We start from the raw sequence: 19,331 nt of genomic DNA, 5'->3' as shown, positions 1-19,331 counted from the left end.
ATGAGTGGCGCCCATACTAGTGTTGCACCGACAGAAGGCTCCTTCCATGTCTGCTCCTGTTTTAGTTGAATTCCCTCTTTTCCCTGCCGCCCTATGTTGCACCTCATGATGTTGTAGAGGGTTGTTGTGTTTTAACCCCATGGGAACCCTTGCTTTGCCAGCAACTCTGAAGGCTTCCGAGATGAGGAGTGGGTGAGGGAAATGGCTTCTGCAACAATGCAAGCACTACTGTGAATGGTATCTCAGGAGGTATCTCAGGAGGTATCTCAGGAGGGCAAAGAGGAAAAAGCAGTTTCTTAGGTCTGCAGAGCCCAAGATGATGACTTTGTACAGCAAATCTACTATAATGTGTCTGTATTGTGGTTGCTGTTGCTAAACTCTGTGCAGTCTCAGTTCTAAACTTTTAACCATGAAGACTACAAATGTTGCTTTTAAAGCAAAACAATGAAGGTTCTCTGGGAGTAAAGTTCAGTGTAATCTAGAGGGTGAGGGACTTCTGTGGACAATCATGAGAGAAATTGCATAGCTCTATATCTGTGAAGTGTTCTGTTTTGACAAGCTTAGGCAGGTTAGGATTCAGAGGACATTAGACTAGGGGGTGGGGAATCTTGGTTGCAGAATATTTGTTTTTTTCAGCCACACGACTGGTATGGGGATGGACATGGTCAGCACTATAATATAGTTGGTGCCCTCCAACAGTAAGGATTTGACACTTGAACATATGTGCTCACATTTACAAAATCTGGCATAAGCATGGAATTTGTTTTATAGAACTTAAAAACATTCTGGATATGACTACTAAAGACCAGATAAAATTGCTTCAGTGGCTACAACTAGCCTGCATGCTGACACACAGAAACGTTTCATTCCTTCACTGGAACCATGTGGGCTTGAAGTTTCCCTTTTAATTATTAGGCTAAAAGAATAGATTTTTAGATGCTTCTTGGAACTAAACCTGCCTTAGCCACCATATTTTGCAGTGCAGTCAAACCATGCCGATTTCTAGAACTCTGATGACTTGGAGGATGTCAAAATTCCATGCTGCTCTTCACCATGTCCTCTACTACACCCCTTGCAATCTCACATGTGTACACATCTGTAGTCTTGGTTCTCCCCCCCCCCCACACACACATATTTGAGAACCTGACCATTTGAGCTTGTTCAGACTTTGCATGTATGAAACATTCACCACACATTAATTACCAGAGACAAAATGTTTGTATCACTTCAAATGCAGTAGTCATTGAAGCACCTCGTGCATTCTGCTAAAAGTTACCATGTGGGACTCAGCCCTTGGAAGACAAGATCTTGCTAGTGTACATAATATGCAGAGTTTGGCCATTCGTTGTGAACATTTTTGCTTTTTTTTTTTTTTTTTGGTTAGGGCAGATTTTGGATAGATTTAAACACATTCCTGTTCATCCAGACGTTACCACGACAGATTATATTTGCATGTGTTCCAGCTGGGGTGTCGCCTCCTTTTCTTGTTTAACACACCATGGAATGCTCAGAAAAGAACAAATAACCCCAGCAAGCAGTTCTGTGTACACAGGACAAGCCACAGCATGGCTATTCACAGTTTTAGACTCCACTTGCTATCACATGCACTATCCTAAAAACTTGACTTATTCAGGCACACCCTTACCCTTCCGGGCCTCACAACTGAGGTGTTGTTATTTATCGAATCGGTTTGCTTAAATCACACAAATTCTAAGCAACACAATAAAAATGTGTATAAAGCTGCTGAGACACATTTTACACTGACAGATATTCTCAGACGAGAATCAGTGAAGTGCAATCAGATGCTTACCTACATAAATATATGATATTCCTTAAATATCTGCAGTGGATTTTTAATACACTGGCCGACATTCCATGTATTGGAAGCAGCTCTGCACAACTGTGCGGAAGCTGTCTTAAGTTGCTGCACAACTGTCCTGTTGTGCAACGCCGTTGGAGCTACCTTTAGGGTTGTGCAGCAGGTTCCTGGCTCCAGCATACTGCTGCATGCAATGTCAGCCACTGTCTCCAGTCTTCACCCAGTCCTCGTGCACTCTGAAGAGTGAAAGGGACTGTTGGGACCTCTGGGTGCTCGAAGTGGGTTTGCAGGACAGGCAGAGGAATAGGGAGCTGCCCAAGTCATCTCCTGGCCACTGGGTCTCCCCAGACCCTGCTGAATTCTGGACCTTCCACAGGAACAATTCTATATTCCAGAATGATGTTCTGCAATTGCTAAGGCTACAGACTTGCTAATTTTCTCTCAAAAATAAGTTTAGGTTAACAGGGAGACTGGATGAAATTCCAGCCTTGTGTGTTTAACTTGCAGCTGCAAGGAATATAAAAAGCTTTGTGTGTGGCTTAGGGAGATATCGATTGAGAGGGAGGTGATTGTCGATTGCATAGGAAACCTCATGGGGCTGCTCATGCCACGCCCTGGGTGGGTCTCCCTTGTTTGCCACCTTTCTTTCATGTTTGCAAAAGCTAGTCTTGAAATCTGGGATGGAGGGCAGAAAGCAAAGAATTTAGCTTAGTTCTGGTGCCTTGCATGCACCTGGAAACACTTGTAATACCAGAGGAGGGGGTGTTGGACTGGCAATCCTGCCCCCTCTGCAAAAGATTCCTTCATTATGTTAGCTGCATTGTGCAATTCGAATTAAATTGTACTTGGAGGTGGTTGTGGTAGACCGAAAGAATGCCTAGCCTAAAATGCCATATTGTGGGTAAATTGCTCATTTGGACATTACTTCATCTTCCTTTGCCTTGGAAATAGGGTTCTGTTTAGACCTGAGACTGCAAATGTAGTCTGGCAGCTAGTCTAAGTCTGGAATGAAATGTCATGGTCAAGAAGTGCTTGCTTTGGTGTGGAAGGATTCATGCTGGATTCTTTGTTTAACATTGGAATCCTCTGGTCCTACCAAAACTAGCACAGTAAAGCATTGTGCAAAGGCCTACTTCCCCTGCTAACTGGGCAGAGAGGCACCTTTTACCGTGGTGATTCTCTTTATTTAGCAGGGGGAGAGTAACTGGCCCTATCCACCCCCAGCACAGTACCTCCAGTGACTGTTGCTGGTGTCTATCTTGTGTTTGTTTTTTTTAGAATTTGAGCCCTTTGGGGACAGGGAGCCATCTTATTTATTTATTATTTCTCAGTGTAAACCGCCCTGAGCCATTTTTGGAAGGGCGGTATAGAAATTGAATTAATAATAATAATAATAATAATAATAATAATAATAATAATTATTATTATTATTATTATTATTATTATCAATAATAATACTTCATGCAAGCAGCAGATGAGATGCTAATACAAAAATGTTCTTAAACTATATATTGTGTGTCAGGGAGGGGGAATTGCTTAATTTGAATAATTATATTACAGAGATTCCCATACAAGACTAGCCTATTTATGAGAAGACAGGACTAGAGTTTGCCCTGATATCTAGATGTGTACGTGCAGAGTCTTACGTTTGGAGGCGCTTTCAGTCATGCCATTCTCCTACCTGTAGCCTGAGGTGGTAACTCCCAGAAATGTTCTAATTACCTTACCTGCTGCTTGTGTGAGCTAGGCCTTAAACAGGGAAAATGTGCATTGGGAAAGGTACAAATTGTTCTTACTGGACATAGATTATTTACACTGCATGTTAATTGTACACCCTACTCTGCTTCCAGGGAGCTCAGAGTAGCTCTTGTAGGCAGTTGCCCATCTAGACACTGCTCAAGCCCAGGCTGTTAGTTCAGCAGCTGAATGGTTCCATCTGCTTTCAAAGTATTCTGTGGACCGAGTCCAACAAACTCCACTCTGGCAACAAGCCAGGCCCTGTCCCAAGTGAAACGAGTTTGGTATTCATAGGAATCGCAACGTTTTTGTCTCCTTGCTTGCTCTGTTCATCCACTGTGCAAGGAGCTAGCTGCTTAGGAACATAGGAAACTGCCATATACTGAGTCAGACCATTGGTCTATCTAGCTCAGTATTGTCTTCACAGACTGGCAGCGGCTTCTCCAAGGTTGCAGGCAGGAATCTCTCTCAGCCCTATCTTGGAGAAGCCAGGGAGGGAACTTGAAACCTTCTGCTCTTCCCAGAGTGGCTTCATCCCCTGAGGGGAATATCTTGCAGTGCTCACACATCAAGTCTCCCATTCAGATGCAACCAGGCCAGACCCTGCTTAGCTATGGGGACAAGTCATGCCTGCTACCACAAGACCAGCTCTCCTCTCCCTTCAACCAGTAGTGTAAACACTCTGGGCCTGGCCAGGGGTTACTTCCTGAACACATTACAAGGAGGACTTGCTTGCACACAGTCTTCATCTGCTCTTCCTGCCACCCTCTCCCCAGGCTAGCATGTAATGTTTAGCCTCCTGTTCTTCTTTACTCAGGATTTCCCTAATCTGCTGTCTATCCTTGCATTTTAATACTAGTGTAAAAATTGAATAATAATCTGTGTTTGTGTATTCTCTCTCTCCCCTTTCCCAGCAGGTATTCCTAACCAGATGCACATTGGCGCAGCCCCACCACCTCAATTCAACAGGCTGGAAGAGATGGTAAAGTCCCAAATGTGCTTCCTTGCTTCTCAAACCATGGGTCTAATGGATGGCAGGCAGGCAGGCAGAGGCTGTAGAGTTACCCAGTGCCAGGACTCCTCATTTTGCAACGAGAGATCCTAAACTGAGCCATTGGGGGAAATTATGCAACTTGTGTTGGGTTTAGCCTAGCTTGATTTTGAATTGCTGTATCTTCTGGCACAGAATTAGAACCTGGCAGGCTATATCAGGAGTAAGGGCCTATAGATGTGTGTCAGGAGTACAGCTTGGATGCACTAGGCAAAGAATGCCCATTGCCTTGTAGCAGAAAGCCTCTCCCAGGCTTCCTCCCTCTTTTCAATTATAGTTTATCTTAGGATTACTACCACTCTGAGCCTCCAGGAATCGGCAGGGTAAGAATTTCAGTGAGAAAATACTCATTCAGCTACTTGCTTTTAATTGTGAAGACTACAATCCTGAAGCAAGAGCTTAGGATTTTGCAGACGTTATTCCTTTAAGGAGACATAAAGTGTAAACAGACCTTGAAAATGGAAAGATCTTGACTTTGCAACCGTCAAGCTAGTTGGGTGGAAGGAGGGTGTTTTCTTGCAATAATCTTCTATGAACCCCAGATTGTTCTCTTTCAGGGAGTTCAGGGGGGGCGTGCCAAGCGTTACTCGTCGCAGCGACAGAGGCCTGTCCCAGAGCCTGCTCCACCCGTGCACATAAGCATAATGGAAGGGCATTACTATGATACATGTGAGTGCACATTGCTGCTTACGGATCTGTGTAATGATCATGTTGGCTGGGTTTTGTTATACTTTAGATTGGGATGGGCCACAAGTGCTTTACTCAACTCTCTATCTAGAGTGCCTGAAGTGTTGATCAAGGAAAGCAGATTTCATGTGTACCAGAATAATGGGAGGAGAAAAGATAATTTCTTGTGGCACTGAGCAGGGATGATCACCAAAAGGCTAGGGGGCTTGCCCTCTGGCAAATGGATTTGTGGTGGCCAGGCATTCACTCTTGCTGGCTGTAAAGCACACACAACTGGTTCATCCCTCTGAAGAGATGCCAATACTTGGCATTTCTTAATCTTAAATGCTTTCATCTGCATCCTGCCCTTTGTCTGAGATGCTTGGGGCAGCATGCATTGTGCGATTCTGCTTGTCTTCCTCATAACCATCCTATGAGGTAGATTAGTCTGAGAGATAGCGACTGGCCCAAAGATAGCGAGCTTCATGGGCGACTTGAGGTTTGAACCCAGGTGGCTCCTGTCCAATGCTGAGTCCACCACATTGACTCTGGATGGCTGGTGTAGTTGAACTGTTTTGTGAACGACCTTATGTTCCTTCACATCCTCTGCTGGTAACTCTAGCTTCTCCTTTAGGGTCTCAGTGTGTCAGGGCTAAATTCAGTCTGTGGAATTAAACTTGTCTGTCTCTCTCTTCCATCCTCCTCCTGCCTCTTCAATGGTTTATCTTTATAGTACAGTTCCAGGGACCGATCTACACCCACAGCGAGAACCCTGCCCCACTGCCTCCCCAAGGAGTGATTGTGCAGCCAGAAATGCATCTCCCCCATCCAGGTAAGGACTTCTTCTGCAGAGTGGTTCGCATAACGTAATTCTGTCTATTCATTTCCCTCTAACCCCCACCATTACTTGTTGTGGGCATACTAGATGTGAAGGTATTTATAGCCTCAAAAGCTTTGGACTCTAACTTTACTTTTTGCTGCATTGTAAACCTTGATGCAAATATTTGACATTAGACCAAACATCTAAAACAGGTAAATTGGGGAGGAGATGGAAATGGGAGTGGATGGGAAAGTTTTGTTGCTGTTCACCCTGTAGACGGAGGTTCTGGAGTGGGTGGAAATAATCAAAGTTTTGCCACCTGGACAAATCTTAGCTGAAATTGTGAAGATTTGCAGCAGTATAAATAAAACAACTTTAAATTTGACTGAGGTGGGGGTGGTAATTCTTACAGTACCTCTAATTTGTTGTGGACCCAAAAATCTTAACTCGCATAGTGCTAAGCACTCATAGGGCTAAGGGGCTCTATTATAAGATTCTCAGATCTTGCTTACCTGCCTCCTCCTCCCCTTCCCTGACACCAGTCCCCCTCCTCAGATCAGGTCTCACAAGCTGAGAGCACGAGCATGTGAAGCATGTTGCAGAGAGATGCTCTGAATGACTTGCTCACTACAGAGGGAAGAAAGAGAAATGGTCCTCGCAAAACTCCTCTGTTAATGCAGCAGAGATCCTCAAGAGTGGGATTCACTTTGGTGCCCCTTTCTTGTGGCATTCTGGATTCAAAAGCAATTGTTCGTGACTGTTTTGTGTTCCTTCCTTTCTTTTCCAGGCTTACACCCACACCAAACACCCGCACCTTTGGCTAACCCTGGTTTATATCCTCCTCCGGTCTCCATGCCTCCTGGACAGCAGCCTCCGCCACCGCCACCACAGCAGCTGCTAGCACCAACCTACTTCTCCCCTCCTCCTGGGGTGATGAATTTTGGCAGTCCTAGTTACCCCTACCCTCCAGGCGCACTTCCACCACCCCCACCTCCTCATATCTATTCCAACGCTCAAGTAAGTTTGCTCTGGCTTAATAGGTTTTGATCCTGAAATGCTGAAACCCTGAATGGCAAAGTAGGGGAAGTGCTGGTGTGCATTGTCAGGGCCGGCTTCTGTTCTGTTGCTAGGGCTTTCTCTGCAAAATGTGGGACCCGTTAGGTATGTCTCACCTTCTAGAGGCATGGTTCAAGGATGGTGTTCAGTCAGACAAAAAGACCATAAAGGCTTGACTCTTGCATCTTGGCTGGTTTTCCTTCCAAGGTATTGGAGGCTGAGGCACAAATTTTTCCATGGGGTGGGGGGTGGGGCGTCTTTGGATGACAGAACCTCTGAAATCCCTATTCCCCCATAAGTATCCTGGCACTTAGGAGACCTGCAGGCAAGGAGTTTGGTCATGGCCATGAAAGTGTTGTGCTCTCCTGCTGAGAGGCAGATCTCATGCCTGGGGGTGGAGACTGCTCAGCCTTGGGAGCTCAGCAAAGCAAGAGTAGACACCAGAAGTGGATGCAAAGGCACCTGAAGGAGAGTTTGAGAAAAATCGTAATCATTTAGTTCGGCCCATGAATTATATGGTCAAGAGCTTGCTGTAGTTTCCTTTCAATATACTACATAGATAGCACTTATATCTGGAAGTTGTCTACACATTGGCAGTTGTGGACTGTTCAAGGCAGCAAAACAGCAGTCCTGTTAATCGTTATAGAGAAGAGAGTCACACGAGGAGACTCCCTTGATGGACGACATCCTCCTGCTCAAAAGGCCTGGTATAGTCAATAGCTCTATGTGAATGAGAAGGCATTAGGGGTGCCAATATGTGAGAGGCATAGATAAGAGCCTGCCAGCTAGCCACACACTCCAGCTGTTACAGCATATAGCGCTTGTCTGCAGAGGGATAACACTGAATGCAGTGAGAGTTCCTCCTTGTGATTTAAGTTCTCTCATGTGTTGGTGTCTCTGGATGGCCTAATGACTACTTAGGGCTAATATGCCCTTGAAATTTGTGGGTCTTCAAAAAGTTTTGAATGATGACCTGCAGCTTGCCTCTTAATCCTAAATTAAAGACCTGACTCTGTTTTTAAGAGGTGGTGTAAACTTTTTCAAGATTAAAAGAAGATCAAGCACCAGATGTTGTCATCTCAGAAAGCTTTGCGAACAAGCTTCCAGCCAAATCAAATTATCAATAATAAATTGTTGTCCACAAAAAACATTCTTTTGAAGAAACCAATGGTTTCCTTTGTTTTGGGTTTGCAGGCCCAATCTCAGGTGTATGGCGGGGTCACCTATTACAACACAGTCCAACAGCAAGTGCAGCCAAAACCTTCACCACCCCGAAGAACATCCCAGCCGGTCACCATCAAGCCACCTCCCCCTGAGGTATCTGTCGCTCATCCTCCCCCGTTTCGCTCTGTTGTGTGATCATGACGTGTGCAAACATGAGGAGAGGAAGTTCACAATTCGCAAGGTCCGCCTGCGAGAGTGGGTTGTGGGGGGCGGGGGGGAATCTCTACCTGTCTGTTGTTCTGATATGTTGCAAACTCTAGATTCTCGTTGCAGGTTGTAAACAGGGTTCCAGTTAACGTTTGTAAACGCTATTAAAGGTGAGCTTAGATGTTAAGTCCAAACATTTGGACCCTGTTAAAACAACCCCACCCTGTTATACTTAAAACTCCTCCTTGTTAATACATCGCAACTTTGATCTATGACAAATTACTTCAGAATCAAGCTGGTTACATTTTTGTGATAACTGTAAACAAAACAAAATGATAGAGAGAAGAAAAGCATCATTGTTTCCTTGGTTTGGAATAAACCTTTCCCCCCCTTTTTGTTTCCTCTTTATTTTGATTGTTTTACCGGTCACATTAAAATAATGCTTTTTATCTCCTTACTACTATAAAAACAGTATGCTTTAAAACATCCCTAACAATTAAGCTGTTTTATAAAACTTAGATAAAGCTGAGAATTTTCAGAAACCTATGGGCAGTGAGAAACCTTCTAGGAACATACCTCTGTAGGAAATTGCACCTCCTCACTTTGATCTAGATCAGAATTTCCTAGCTGTGAATATCTCAGTGGTGTTGGAGTTGGACCATTGTCACTTGTCCAACTCCAACATCTGGGGACCCAAGGTTGGGAAACCTGATCTAGAAGGTAAGCTCCCAAGACCCACTGCAAGCAACAGGTATAATTTTGTACTTTTCCTATTTGGGATTCTCATATAAGGTTTGTTTCATTATCAGTTTACCCAGGATACCAATCTCTCAGTTCTGTCCTTGATTGCTTGCATCACGTTCAAGAGATAAACTGAAAGTCAGCAACTACTGGCAAGGTTAAAGGATTAGAACTTGTCTCTTAACATTCTGGGGAAAGTGTGTTACCAGTAACAGTTTGGTTATCTCCGATTGGTTAGAGGACTGTTGGACTTAATATCAGTGGATGGAAGCTGTCCAGGAGTGGGTTACTCCTCTCTCTTGCTTCAGAGCCAACAGGGTGACTGTGAGTGTGGTCCTCTTCAGTGGGAGAATTTCTCCCAAGATGTAATGTAGCGGAATAAAAATCCAAAAATAGAATTCAAAAACCTATTCACATCTATAGCAGTAAGTTGTAAATGTATGGAGAAGGTAAAACAGAAGGCCATCCTCGTGTCTCAAACTATTCTTATTGTTTCCAATTCCCAGAACCAACTGTTGCTCTAAAGTGCAGCAGCGAGACAGCCCCGAATTGGATTTGGATAACCTTCATCTACTGAAAAGAATGGACGTTCCTTTCTTCAGCAGTGGAGGTTAGCCATAGCAGCATGGCCATCTTGCACAGGGTACCTTACTGCAAAAGGTTCTGCAGTGGGGACTAGTTGTCTGAGTACCTGCCTGATGAAGGCAGCATTAGAAGAGACAAACACGTCCAATCTCTAGTACTGAACAAAACAAGAGATGGATGCTTAAGTGGCTACCCTACAACTATCTAAAAGAAACTAGTTCCTTCTGTTAGGTGGCAAGCCCAAGTGGGTCCTGACAAGGGTTATGCCTCATGGTAGGGAGATGCAGGCCTTTATTCACACTTTCCCATTGGAGAAGGACATTAACAAGCCTCCAGATTTATGAAATTCTTGTTCCCTTAATGTATGCCTTCAGAGCTACAGGCATGTGGAGGATGTCCCTTGCTTAGGGAGGGGCAGTGCTTGGACTTGGGACAAAAAGACAAGTCTCTTGGCTTCTGTGGAATAATATGTTCTTGGATACAGTCCCTGTCACAACTGTAAGAAAAGCAAGCAAGCATGTCCTCCTTCACAGCAATAAGGGAGGCCTGAATTATGGCCATTCAAAACAAAACGTTCAACCTAGAAGCATAAGGGTGGTGACCTGAGTACTTTGTGAAGATCTCACAAAGAATAACTGAACAGTTGGATTCAGCTGAGAAGCTCCCTTAAGGAAACACTTCAAGTGAGAATGACTATGGAGTGATCTAGGCCCATTATTGCCTATCCTGTCTCCAGGGCTGCACTTGGTTCCTGAGGATATTTGGACAAAGAGCGTGTACTTAGACTATTGTAAATAAAAGGCCAAGATTCCTTTGATTTTAGTAAAAGAATTTTTTAAAAAATGTTTGCACCCCTTTTGGGATGCTTTCCAACTAGACTCATATATGCAATTGGTTGATACACTTCTAGCTTCTGGAAGCTAGCAGTGTTCCCTTCCCTTCCCAGTCTCTAAGCAGCAAGGTGGAGCCAGACTGAGTCTGGGTGCAGCAGAGGATCCTGCAGCGCAAGTTCAGGAGGAACTGGGAGCATCTGTGTGGACTTGGACATGGACATCCAGACCACTAGAACAGAAAATCCTTCTGTTGTGGCCCATGAAGTGCTACCAGAAGGAAATCCATCATTTTCACCTCCTTTTTTTTTTTTAAGGATCCCAGAGAAAAGCACAATGTAATAGATAATATATAGGGCACCTTGGTGTCATTGTGCTTAGTGCAGCTACAGTTTCCATTCCATTGTTGTTGGTTGGAGAGACAGAGGTCTGCTATCAAAAAGCTTGAACCAGAAGGTCAGAGAGAAAAATTTGGAACTCTACCCACCCTGTCCCCAGTCCAAGACCTGGCAACTCACCGTCACAAGAATTGCTGCTAAAGACTTGAGGGACCATACCATTCAGCAGTGGAAAATGTCATCCCAAACCAATGACCTGGATCTTGTTTTTGTCTGTTTATATGTACTTTTGTAATGTTGTTGTCTGTCTCTGAAGACACAAAAGTGAAAGCTTATAGCGCCAAACCAATTACTTTGAGCTCAAACCAAATTGTTGTTGTGACTGGACTTCAAAACAATCTGCCTTTTGTTGCTGTCCCTTTTCAGTGGGCTCCTCAATCTAATAAACTTGTCCATTGTTACTTGGACGTGAGATTCTCATTGAGAGAGTCTCCTGCAAAAAAGTTACTGAGTTAGCCACTATTTGAAGGACACAGTAACACTTCATGACTGTGCTACACAAATGAGACTGGCTGGGTTCAGATACAACAAGAAAACATGGTTTACTAAACCATGGTTTGTTCTGACAGCTTAGCCCAAGCCTGCCTGCAAACCATGGTTGGTTTGGAGCTTACAAACAAGAATCTAAAAGGATAGTTTTTGCTGTGCCTCATGATCCTGCACCATAGAACTGGCAGTTGCTCCACTTCAAGAGGCGGTTGCAGCATGGAGATGGAAATTAATTTATGCAGCTTAAATCCTGAGCAGTTCTCCTGTTGCACATCTGGAAGCTCAAACCATTGCCTGGGTTCTTGGTTTTGGGTTGCGTCTGAACCCAGCCAGTCTCATCTCAATGAGGTAGAATGAGCCACAGCAGAGGTTTGGAATGTAATCTTGTCCAAAGGAAAGAACCTATGTTGACAATCATGTGACTACACTAACTCTACAGGATGCACTGCGGTGGATTCTGCAACCAATATTATGGAAGTCTGGATCCTATCCAAGAACCATATTATTGGTTACTGGTTTACTAGAAAGCTGTGGACACTGAGGCATGGCAGGGTCACCAGGATAGCCTGAAGTGTCTGTTAAAGGGAAGACTGGATGAAATGGTCAAGTAAACATGGCAACTGTAAATCTCCTGCAGAATCAGGTGAGTCACTACGGAGACCATCCACTTTGGGGAGGAAAAAAACAATGGAAGAAAGAATGGAAGGGCTGTGTATCAATACAGATTGCTTCATAACAACACCTGAAGTAGCTGCAGAGTTTCCTGTACATGGGGACATGTTCGTATACTCCCATGTGAGAGAGTAAACCTTCTGCCACAGTCTCGAGTTTCCATGGAATTGCGTGGATCTATTTGTTTTTAAACAAGGAAAAAGCTATTTCTCTTGGGAGGTACCTGATCAATATTCTGAGCATGGGTGGAGATGCTAGATTGCTTGGAGAACTCAAAATATGTCTTATTTCAAACCTGCACTTTAGAGGGAGAATAAACTTGATTTGAATTATTTAATTGCATGTGGAAGAGGCTTCTCCAGCTAGGTGAAACTTCTGAATTTGCCCCCATACCAGCAGGATAGTGGCCTGTACCTGTGAAGTCTCGCTAATCCCTAGCTTTCTAAACAGGACCTAAGGAATTATTAGAGGATTTGGATGACTTCCTATCCTTGTATTTAGGCACTACAGGAAGAAGCTCCTCCTTGTCTACTGATTCTATTAGAAGACTTTCCAAAGTCTTCCCAAGGAGTACCCTCCAGGAAAGGAATGGTAGTTAGATTGGCTTTAGAACTCATGTGTACACACTGTCTAATCACAGTATCTGCTGCAAAGGTAACTGCAAAATCTGCTGGGGGCAGATAAATGCATATTGTCCAACATGCATCCATTATAAAGGTAGTAGCCTTGACAGGTTCATGTAGACTCTACAGAAGTTTAAATTCTCCAGTAGCACATGTCCCAGGCATTTTTCAAAAAAGCATTTAAATGTGGGTAAAAAGAGGTGGCTGAAGGTGCCTCGTGAGACTTGCCTTCGCTCATTTCTTTAACCTCACCCCCAGCTTTTGAAAGCACAGTGGCAACTTCTGGTGAAGAGTGTACTGCAGGCCTGTCCACAAGGAGGCCTTGGTGTGAGAGCTACAGCCCTCTAGAGGAAAGCCAACAAGCTCTTCCATTGTTGTAAACTGCTGCCCCTTGGCCCATCTGGACTTGTGAGATACCCGCTTGGAATAGATACAAACTGCTTCTCATACTCTAGTGGCCTTGAGGAAAGAGCAGGGAAAACCTTCCACTTGAAGAGAACTCACTTATCGGCTTGAGTGAGAGGGCTCATCTCCTTCCCCCGCCTCCCGTGAGGGTGACGTAGGGGCCTGAAATGCCCAGCAGAAGAAAGTGCTAATACTTGTAGTGTCTTAAATGGACATTTCACCCTAGGAACATAGGAAGCTGCCATACTGAGTCAGACCCTGGGTTCATCTAGCTCAGTACACTAACTGGCAGCAGCCTTCCAGGCTTTCAGACAGGAGTCCTTCCCAGTCCTAGCTGAAGATGCCAGGGATTGAACCTGGGATCACCTGCATACAAAGCAGATGCTCCACCTCATCCCCAAATGGTTATTGTGGTCTGTACAGGGATACATTCCTTAACTTTGGGATTCGCACCACGCTCTAGCCAACGGAGCTAACTGGCCACCCTCTTCCATTTCTGAGAGGAATGAAATTAGATACTCTTCATCTATTACTGTTAAGTACAGTGGCTACAAGTTGTCCCAGAAGAGGGCAGTTTGGGGAGGTGGGCCTGTTTTGAGGCTATTTTTCTTACCATTCCCCCAACACGTTTGTGAGGACATGGGAGTCCAGAGAGCTGTGCCCACCTGTGGCAAGTCTTGGCTTTATGCTTCATTCCTGGGCTGATTTTAATTCATTTCTCAAATCCCTGATGAGCATCTGTTTTACCCATCTTGACAAGGACTCTCCATTGCTTATGGAGGCAAAGAAGGAAAACAGGCCTGGCTTGGGAAGACCTCTCCACCTGTCTGTCATACCTGGCTCTGTCCTCATTTCGCACTCCTGAGTTGTGGCTGTTTAATGCTGTCCCAGAGCAGCCACTCTGATATCCTGCAGATATTCTTCCGAAGTGTCTGCTCTGCTGGCAGCCAAAAAGCTGTTCTTTACCTGGGATGCCTCCTTGCCAAAATAAACTCAGGAGCTCTTTGTGGTCAAATCTGGTTTTCCTCTCTGTGCAAGGACTTAGACTTGGTGCCTGGGATGCCTTCTTGCCAGAAATAGCCCTGAAGCAATGCACTTCTTTGTAGCCAGGGTTGACTCTCTTCTCCATGGGGCATAAGCTGATCTCATCAGGGCGAGATGAACTGTTGGGTAAAAAATGCAGAAGCTGTCTGCTAGCTTGACAAAAACGAAGACAAAACCCTCCACCAAGTAGGAGTTCTGTGGAAAGCTTGTTGATTTGAAGCAGAATATGATCTGGGGGAGATGTTTCCCACTGAAGGGACCGAGCACAAAGTCATTTGTATAATGCTGGACACTAAAGCAAGTGGGAAGAATAACTCATGGCTAAATAACCTTTCCACTGAAGTTGTTAACTTCTTTAGAGAAACCCAAAACCTAACTCTTGCTGATGGAGTAAATCTGTGTCTGGGCGGTGTCACTTCAGACGGCAAGGTATAAGCTTGCATGATGGAATCTGCCATGTAAAAAATAATCCTTCTGTGTAGACAACTAGCATGTCAGGGAAAAGGCTGGGCTAGGAAACTTCTCCCATGCTAATTGTTTGTTTGTAAGGACTGTTTTTGTGTGGAGTAGTATTCTATCATGTAAGCACCCACCTGCCATCTGCATTGGTACAATCCAAACACAGACTTACCACCTTAGCGAGAACTAGGCCACAATGAATTATGCATGACCCAAGATAGCAAGTGAATGTGGCTAACTAACATTTCTTGTTCTCTGGATAACCTTGTTAATAGTCATCTCCTGAATGTGGCGTTTTGATGAGGGAATGCTTCCCCAAGGTTAAAGTTACAAGCTTAGGATCCTTTGGATTATCTAAATCACTGTTCTTCATTGTAAGGCCCAGGTGCCAGCAGCAACTCCCACCAACTCCTAAGTGTGGCTCCCTGACTCATGGTTGGGCCTGTACAAAGCTTCAGCCAAAGCCGCCTACTCTGCACAGCCCGTCACCAGGCAGAGGTGAACCACTGTGCAGTGCTATGCTTTGCCCAACACCACTGGAGCTCCTTTAAGGAAAATTGAGCCCTCTTGATCCCCGCCCCCAACATTTTGGAAGGCATGCTGGGCTACACTTCCCAGCATTTTCCCTATAGAGCAGGATGTGATCAAGACACTGGCTGAATCCAGACATAACAGCAAATCATGGTTTGCAATAAATGTACTTCTAAGATCAAACCATGGTTTGAGCTTAGAAATGAATAGGCAACCCCCCCCCCTTTTTTTAATGATCTCTTTGCCTTGGCATAAGGGGGTAATGCAAAGAACTTCTTATTTGACCTTCTAATGCTTAGAATTGTTTCTTCAAGGTACTGCCAGCTCCTAAGCCATGTTAATGACAGGGTTCTGATTTCTCTGTCCCCTGCCCGCCCCACTTGTTTCTATCCAGGACAGTAGAAATGAAAAATCCAAAGAGAGGAACACCACCTAAGGACTCTGCATGTTGCTGGATTCAATAGAGTACCAGAGCTGGCACCTGTGGCAGGCAGAAGGCAGCTCCTCTATGTGGAGGCTCTCTCTTCTTCTTTCCCTGGTAATATAGGCGACGCTTCTGGATGCTGGAGTGCCTCCTGTGCCATACCGTGTCAGTATTGTGACTGGGGCCAGGTTCCATAGGAGGGTACCAGCAAAACCACATATCTTGTCGGCACCCCCATTCCCCCACTATAGCCTGAAACAGAGAAACTCTGCAGACATTGTTGGATGTAAGAAAGACCTGCTCGCAGAGAGAAACCATCTGCATTCTGTTCCCTTCTAAGTGTGTGGAGTGTTTTAAGTGTTGAACTAAAATTGCCCGATTCGTCTTTGTGTTAATTTCCTATTGGAAGAACCCGACATTACTTGCTTTCTGTTCTGTTTATACTGGTCTTGTTAACTTTTCTTGAGTTGTATGAATCTGTTGTCCTTGGCTAATTTCTTCAGTAATATATTTTAAAAGTAAGTCATACTACTTGTGCAAATTCTGTTAGTTTCTTGCATTGAAATTATAGAGGAATCTGGGAAAGGGCTACCGAATCTAAAGCTGCTCCCCCTCCTCCCGAAAACCTCCCAGTTTACACAAGATTGTTCTTGTGTAAACCAACAGGGACATCTGTGGGTACCCTGTAGACATAAAACTGTGTGATCTGGCCAGCCCCAGTATGTCCTCTAGAAGGGGCCTTTTTCTGCCTCTTGAAACAGCACTGACCAATTTTCAGAATTCTTGAAACGATACCCCACAGGCTCTCAGCCTGCTTGCCTGCAATTTGCAGATTTTTTTTTTCCTTGCAAGCTGCATGGCTTCCACCAAATCCCCCACTCTTTGTATGTATTTTTCAATATACTGTACACACAAAACCATGCTAGGGGGAGGCAAACCTCAATTGGCTAATATACAACCACTCTGACTGGAGGAAGGAGATGTCTAGAACTGGAATGACCCTGGCACCGGATTTCTGACCCTGTCATTATTCCAGGCTTGTCTGCTTTTCTGGGTGATTCTGCCCCCCCATGCATGTGTAGTTTCCTAACTCGTACCAGGACTTGCCATTTTTTTTTTAAAAAATTGATAACTCCTTTTTTAGTTTTTAAATGAGTACAGCTGGCATTGTAAGGAAAAGACCTTTATGTTCTAAATGTATTTTTTCCCTCTGCCTTAAGGTTTGAAATGTATCCATTTAACATATCAGTCTTGAAATCTTAGACCTAACGACACTGTGATAGCTAATTTTTGTTAATAAATTTTTTTGTTCCCATTGTTCTCCATGCACATATTTGATTCCAGCCATTTGATAGTGATTATATAATGGATGGTAGAAGTTATTTGGTGATTGGTAGAAATGGTCTTTTAATTCTTGTTTGTTTAAAACCAAATTATAAAGCCAGGACTCTGTGTGTGCCCTACACCTGGAAACTGATATGAAAAATTAGCAGAATTATTTAAATTTTATTTCATATGTGTTACTTGGTACAATGCTTTGTATAATTTGGTTTTCAAGTGTCAGCTTTTCAAATAAGATTCTTGGGTGGTAAAGAAGGAATGGAGAGCAAGGGTTTAAGTGAGGATGGAGTCAAGAATAGTAGATAAGCAAGTATTTGGTGTGGGGTTAGGCGAGGACTACACTGGGGATAAGGATCTAGGAAACGGTACAAGAACCTGAAGCTCTAATCTTACCATCAGAAAGCCTCAACTTCCCACTAGTTTCTGAGGCTTTCACGGGAACTTGCTTGCACATTTCCATGCTTCTCTCTCTCTCTTCCCCCTCCTCCGTCAATATATATACCCTCTTGGTTGGATTGGGTGAGCCACCCAAAGAGGGACATGGAGGAACTGTGGCAGAATGTGTTCCCAAGATGGCTCAAGATGGTATCTTGGCAAAATAGATTGGGCACATGGCATTCCCAGCAGAAAGGAATGGAGTGAACAGTTCCTGAGTTCAGGGAGTTGCAGTCAACATCTGGCAATCCCCGTCAGAGGGAACACTGCTGAGGATCACTTGAGCAAGTGAGATTGGCAGAATCCAGCTACAAAACCCTCACTGTCGGGGAGTGATAAATGGATTTAGTCTATCAAGTGAGACTGAATTGATTTATGAACCAGGCCAGCAGAGGGCAGCATAATTCAAACAAACACCTTTTTATAGATTGGTTTGAGTGGTTCTAAGGAGGTTGCTTTGAAAGTTTCCAGAGCAGGAATAACACCATCTCCTAGAGCATTCCCAGACAGGGTTTTTAGCTCTCCACTGGAATGGAGGGCATTCACATATTGGCCAGATCTACCCTTCAGTCTGTGTGACATATCAGATTCAGAGGGCACTCCATACATGCTTCAGGTTTTTCCCTGCATATTGGAGCCCAATTTATGTCTGGGGTTTATGTGACTAAGTATCCAATATGCCCCAAAGCAAACCCGTGGTAAAGCCTGCTGTCTGGGAAAGCTCCTGGTCTTTTCAATAGTTAAAATAATCAAGGTACATATAATATAGTTCTACTGTTCAAGCTAAACAGGTATGGCCATATAAACTGCAGGAATAAGAGACAACCTAGGAGCCATATATAAGCTCCAAGTTCTTTGGATGAATAATGGGCTATTTATGTAATAAAACATAAACGTTTGTTTTTCCTTCCCTGAGAAGCTGCAATTTTGTCATAATTTGCATAGGTGTACAGAACAAGGGTGGTGGTAGTGGGGAATTCTTTCCCTCAGATTTGAAAACACATGGAAGAACTAGGAAAAGCACCAGCCTAAGCTCTTCACTCCACCCCCATCACCTCAGGGTTTTTCCTGGGAGGGGGGGAGTGTGGGCTACTCTCTTTACCCTTAACTAATTAAAGCTGGTGTTAGGAGAACAAGCAGATGCACAAAGGGGAGAGGAATAGGGCCCCTTATCTCTGAGGAATTAATTCTTCTGTTCCTTTTTTTAAAAGCCTCTTATGCCTATTTTCCTCCTTGCTTTAGGGGGTAAGAAGTAGAGGAGGAAAGATGAGATGAATTTAGTCTAAGGAATAATGTGTGTTTGGGTTGAAATATATTTTTAAATATGGCTTGTAAAGACACCTGAGTTATGAACTTGTTTGTCCTTGGGCAAGGTCACTCAGTCTTATCTGCCAATCTGAAAAAGAGATCTAATAACTACCTTTGTTGCAAAGGCTCGGGGATTCAATAAAGATTGGTAAAGCACTTTGCTAAGACCATATAAATTATAATAGTAGCATCCACTTTTCATTTGGACTGGAATTTACGAACTGGGTCTTCAATAGATGCAGTTCTATGTGTTCTTATATTGGCCAATTTTGAGATGTACAATTTCTGGAAATTTTGAAGTCATGAAAAAGCCCTGGCTTTTTTCTAGAGGGAAAGGATAATTTGGGGGGGGGGATTGAAATATATGCAGTACTCTTTTTAGCACCCTTAGTCACATTGTTTCTTTAGATGCATGTATTATGTATAACCTGCTTTGCTCATAATGTTGATCATGCTTGATATATTTAGAATAATAGTTTATTCAGACAATTAGTCCATATGTAATAATTTTCTTTTAAAGGTTTAA

The 19,331-nt window shown here is 43.9% G+C and overlaps 1 protein-coding gene across 14 annotated transcripts in view; it reads left to right on the top strand.

Moving 5' to 3' along the window:
• CASC3 (CASC3 exon junction complex subunit) overlaps positions 1–17,041 on the top strand; it is a 30,219-nt gene extending 13,178 nt beyond the window's left edge. The window contains exons 8-15 of one of the 14 annotated variants that reach the window (XR_008309870.1): positions 4,471–4,538; positions 5,165–5,276; positions 6,007–6,105; positions 6,881–7,110; positions 8,344–8,466; positions 8,647–8,690; positions 12,003–12,206; positions 15,692–17,041. Coding sequence is in view for 11 of the 14 variants with exons in the window: in XM_053261924.1 (XP_053117899.1) it covers positions 4,471–4,538; positions 5,165–5,276; positions 6,007–6,105; positions 6,881–7,110; positions 8,344–8,466; positions 8,647–8,688 (674 nt within the window). In the remaining 3 variants the exon portion in view is untranslated. The other 13 variants (XR_008309872.1, XR_008309871.1, XM_053261924.1 and 10 more) reach the window with 13 other exon arrangements.
• Positions 17,042–19,331: the final 2,290 nt, after the last annotated feature.

Source organism: Hemicordylus capensis, chromosome 6, assembly GCF_027244095.1.
Source record: "Hemicordylus capensis ecotype Gifberg chromosome 6, rHemCap1.1.pri, whole genome shotgun sequence".
Taxonomy (NCBI): Eukaryota; Metazoa; Chordata; class Lepidosauria; order Squamata; family Cordylidae; genus Hemicordylus; species Hemicordylus capensis.
This window is presented reverse-complemented; position numbering and strand designations above follow the sequence as displayed.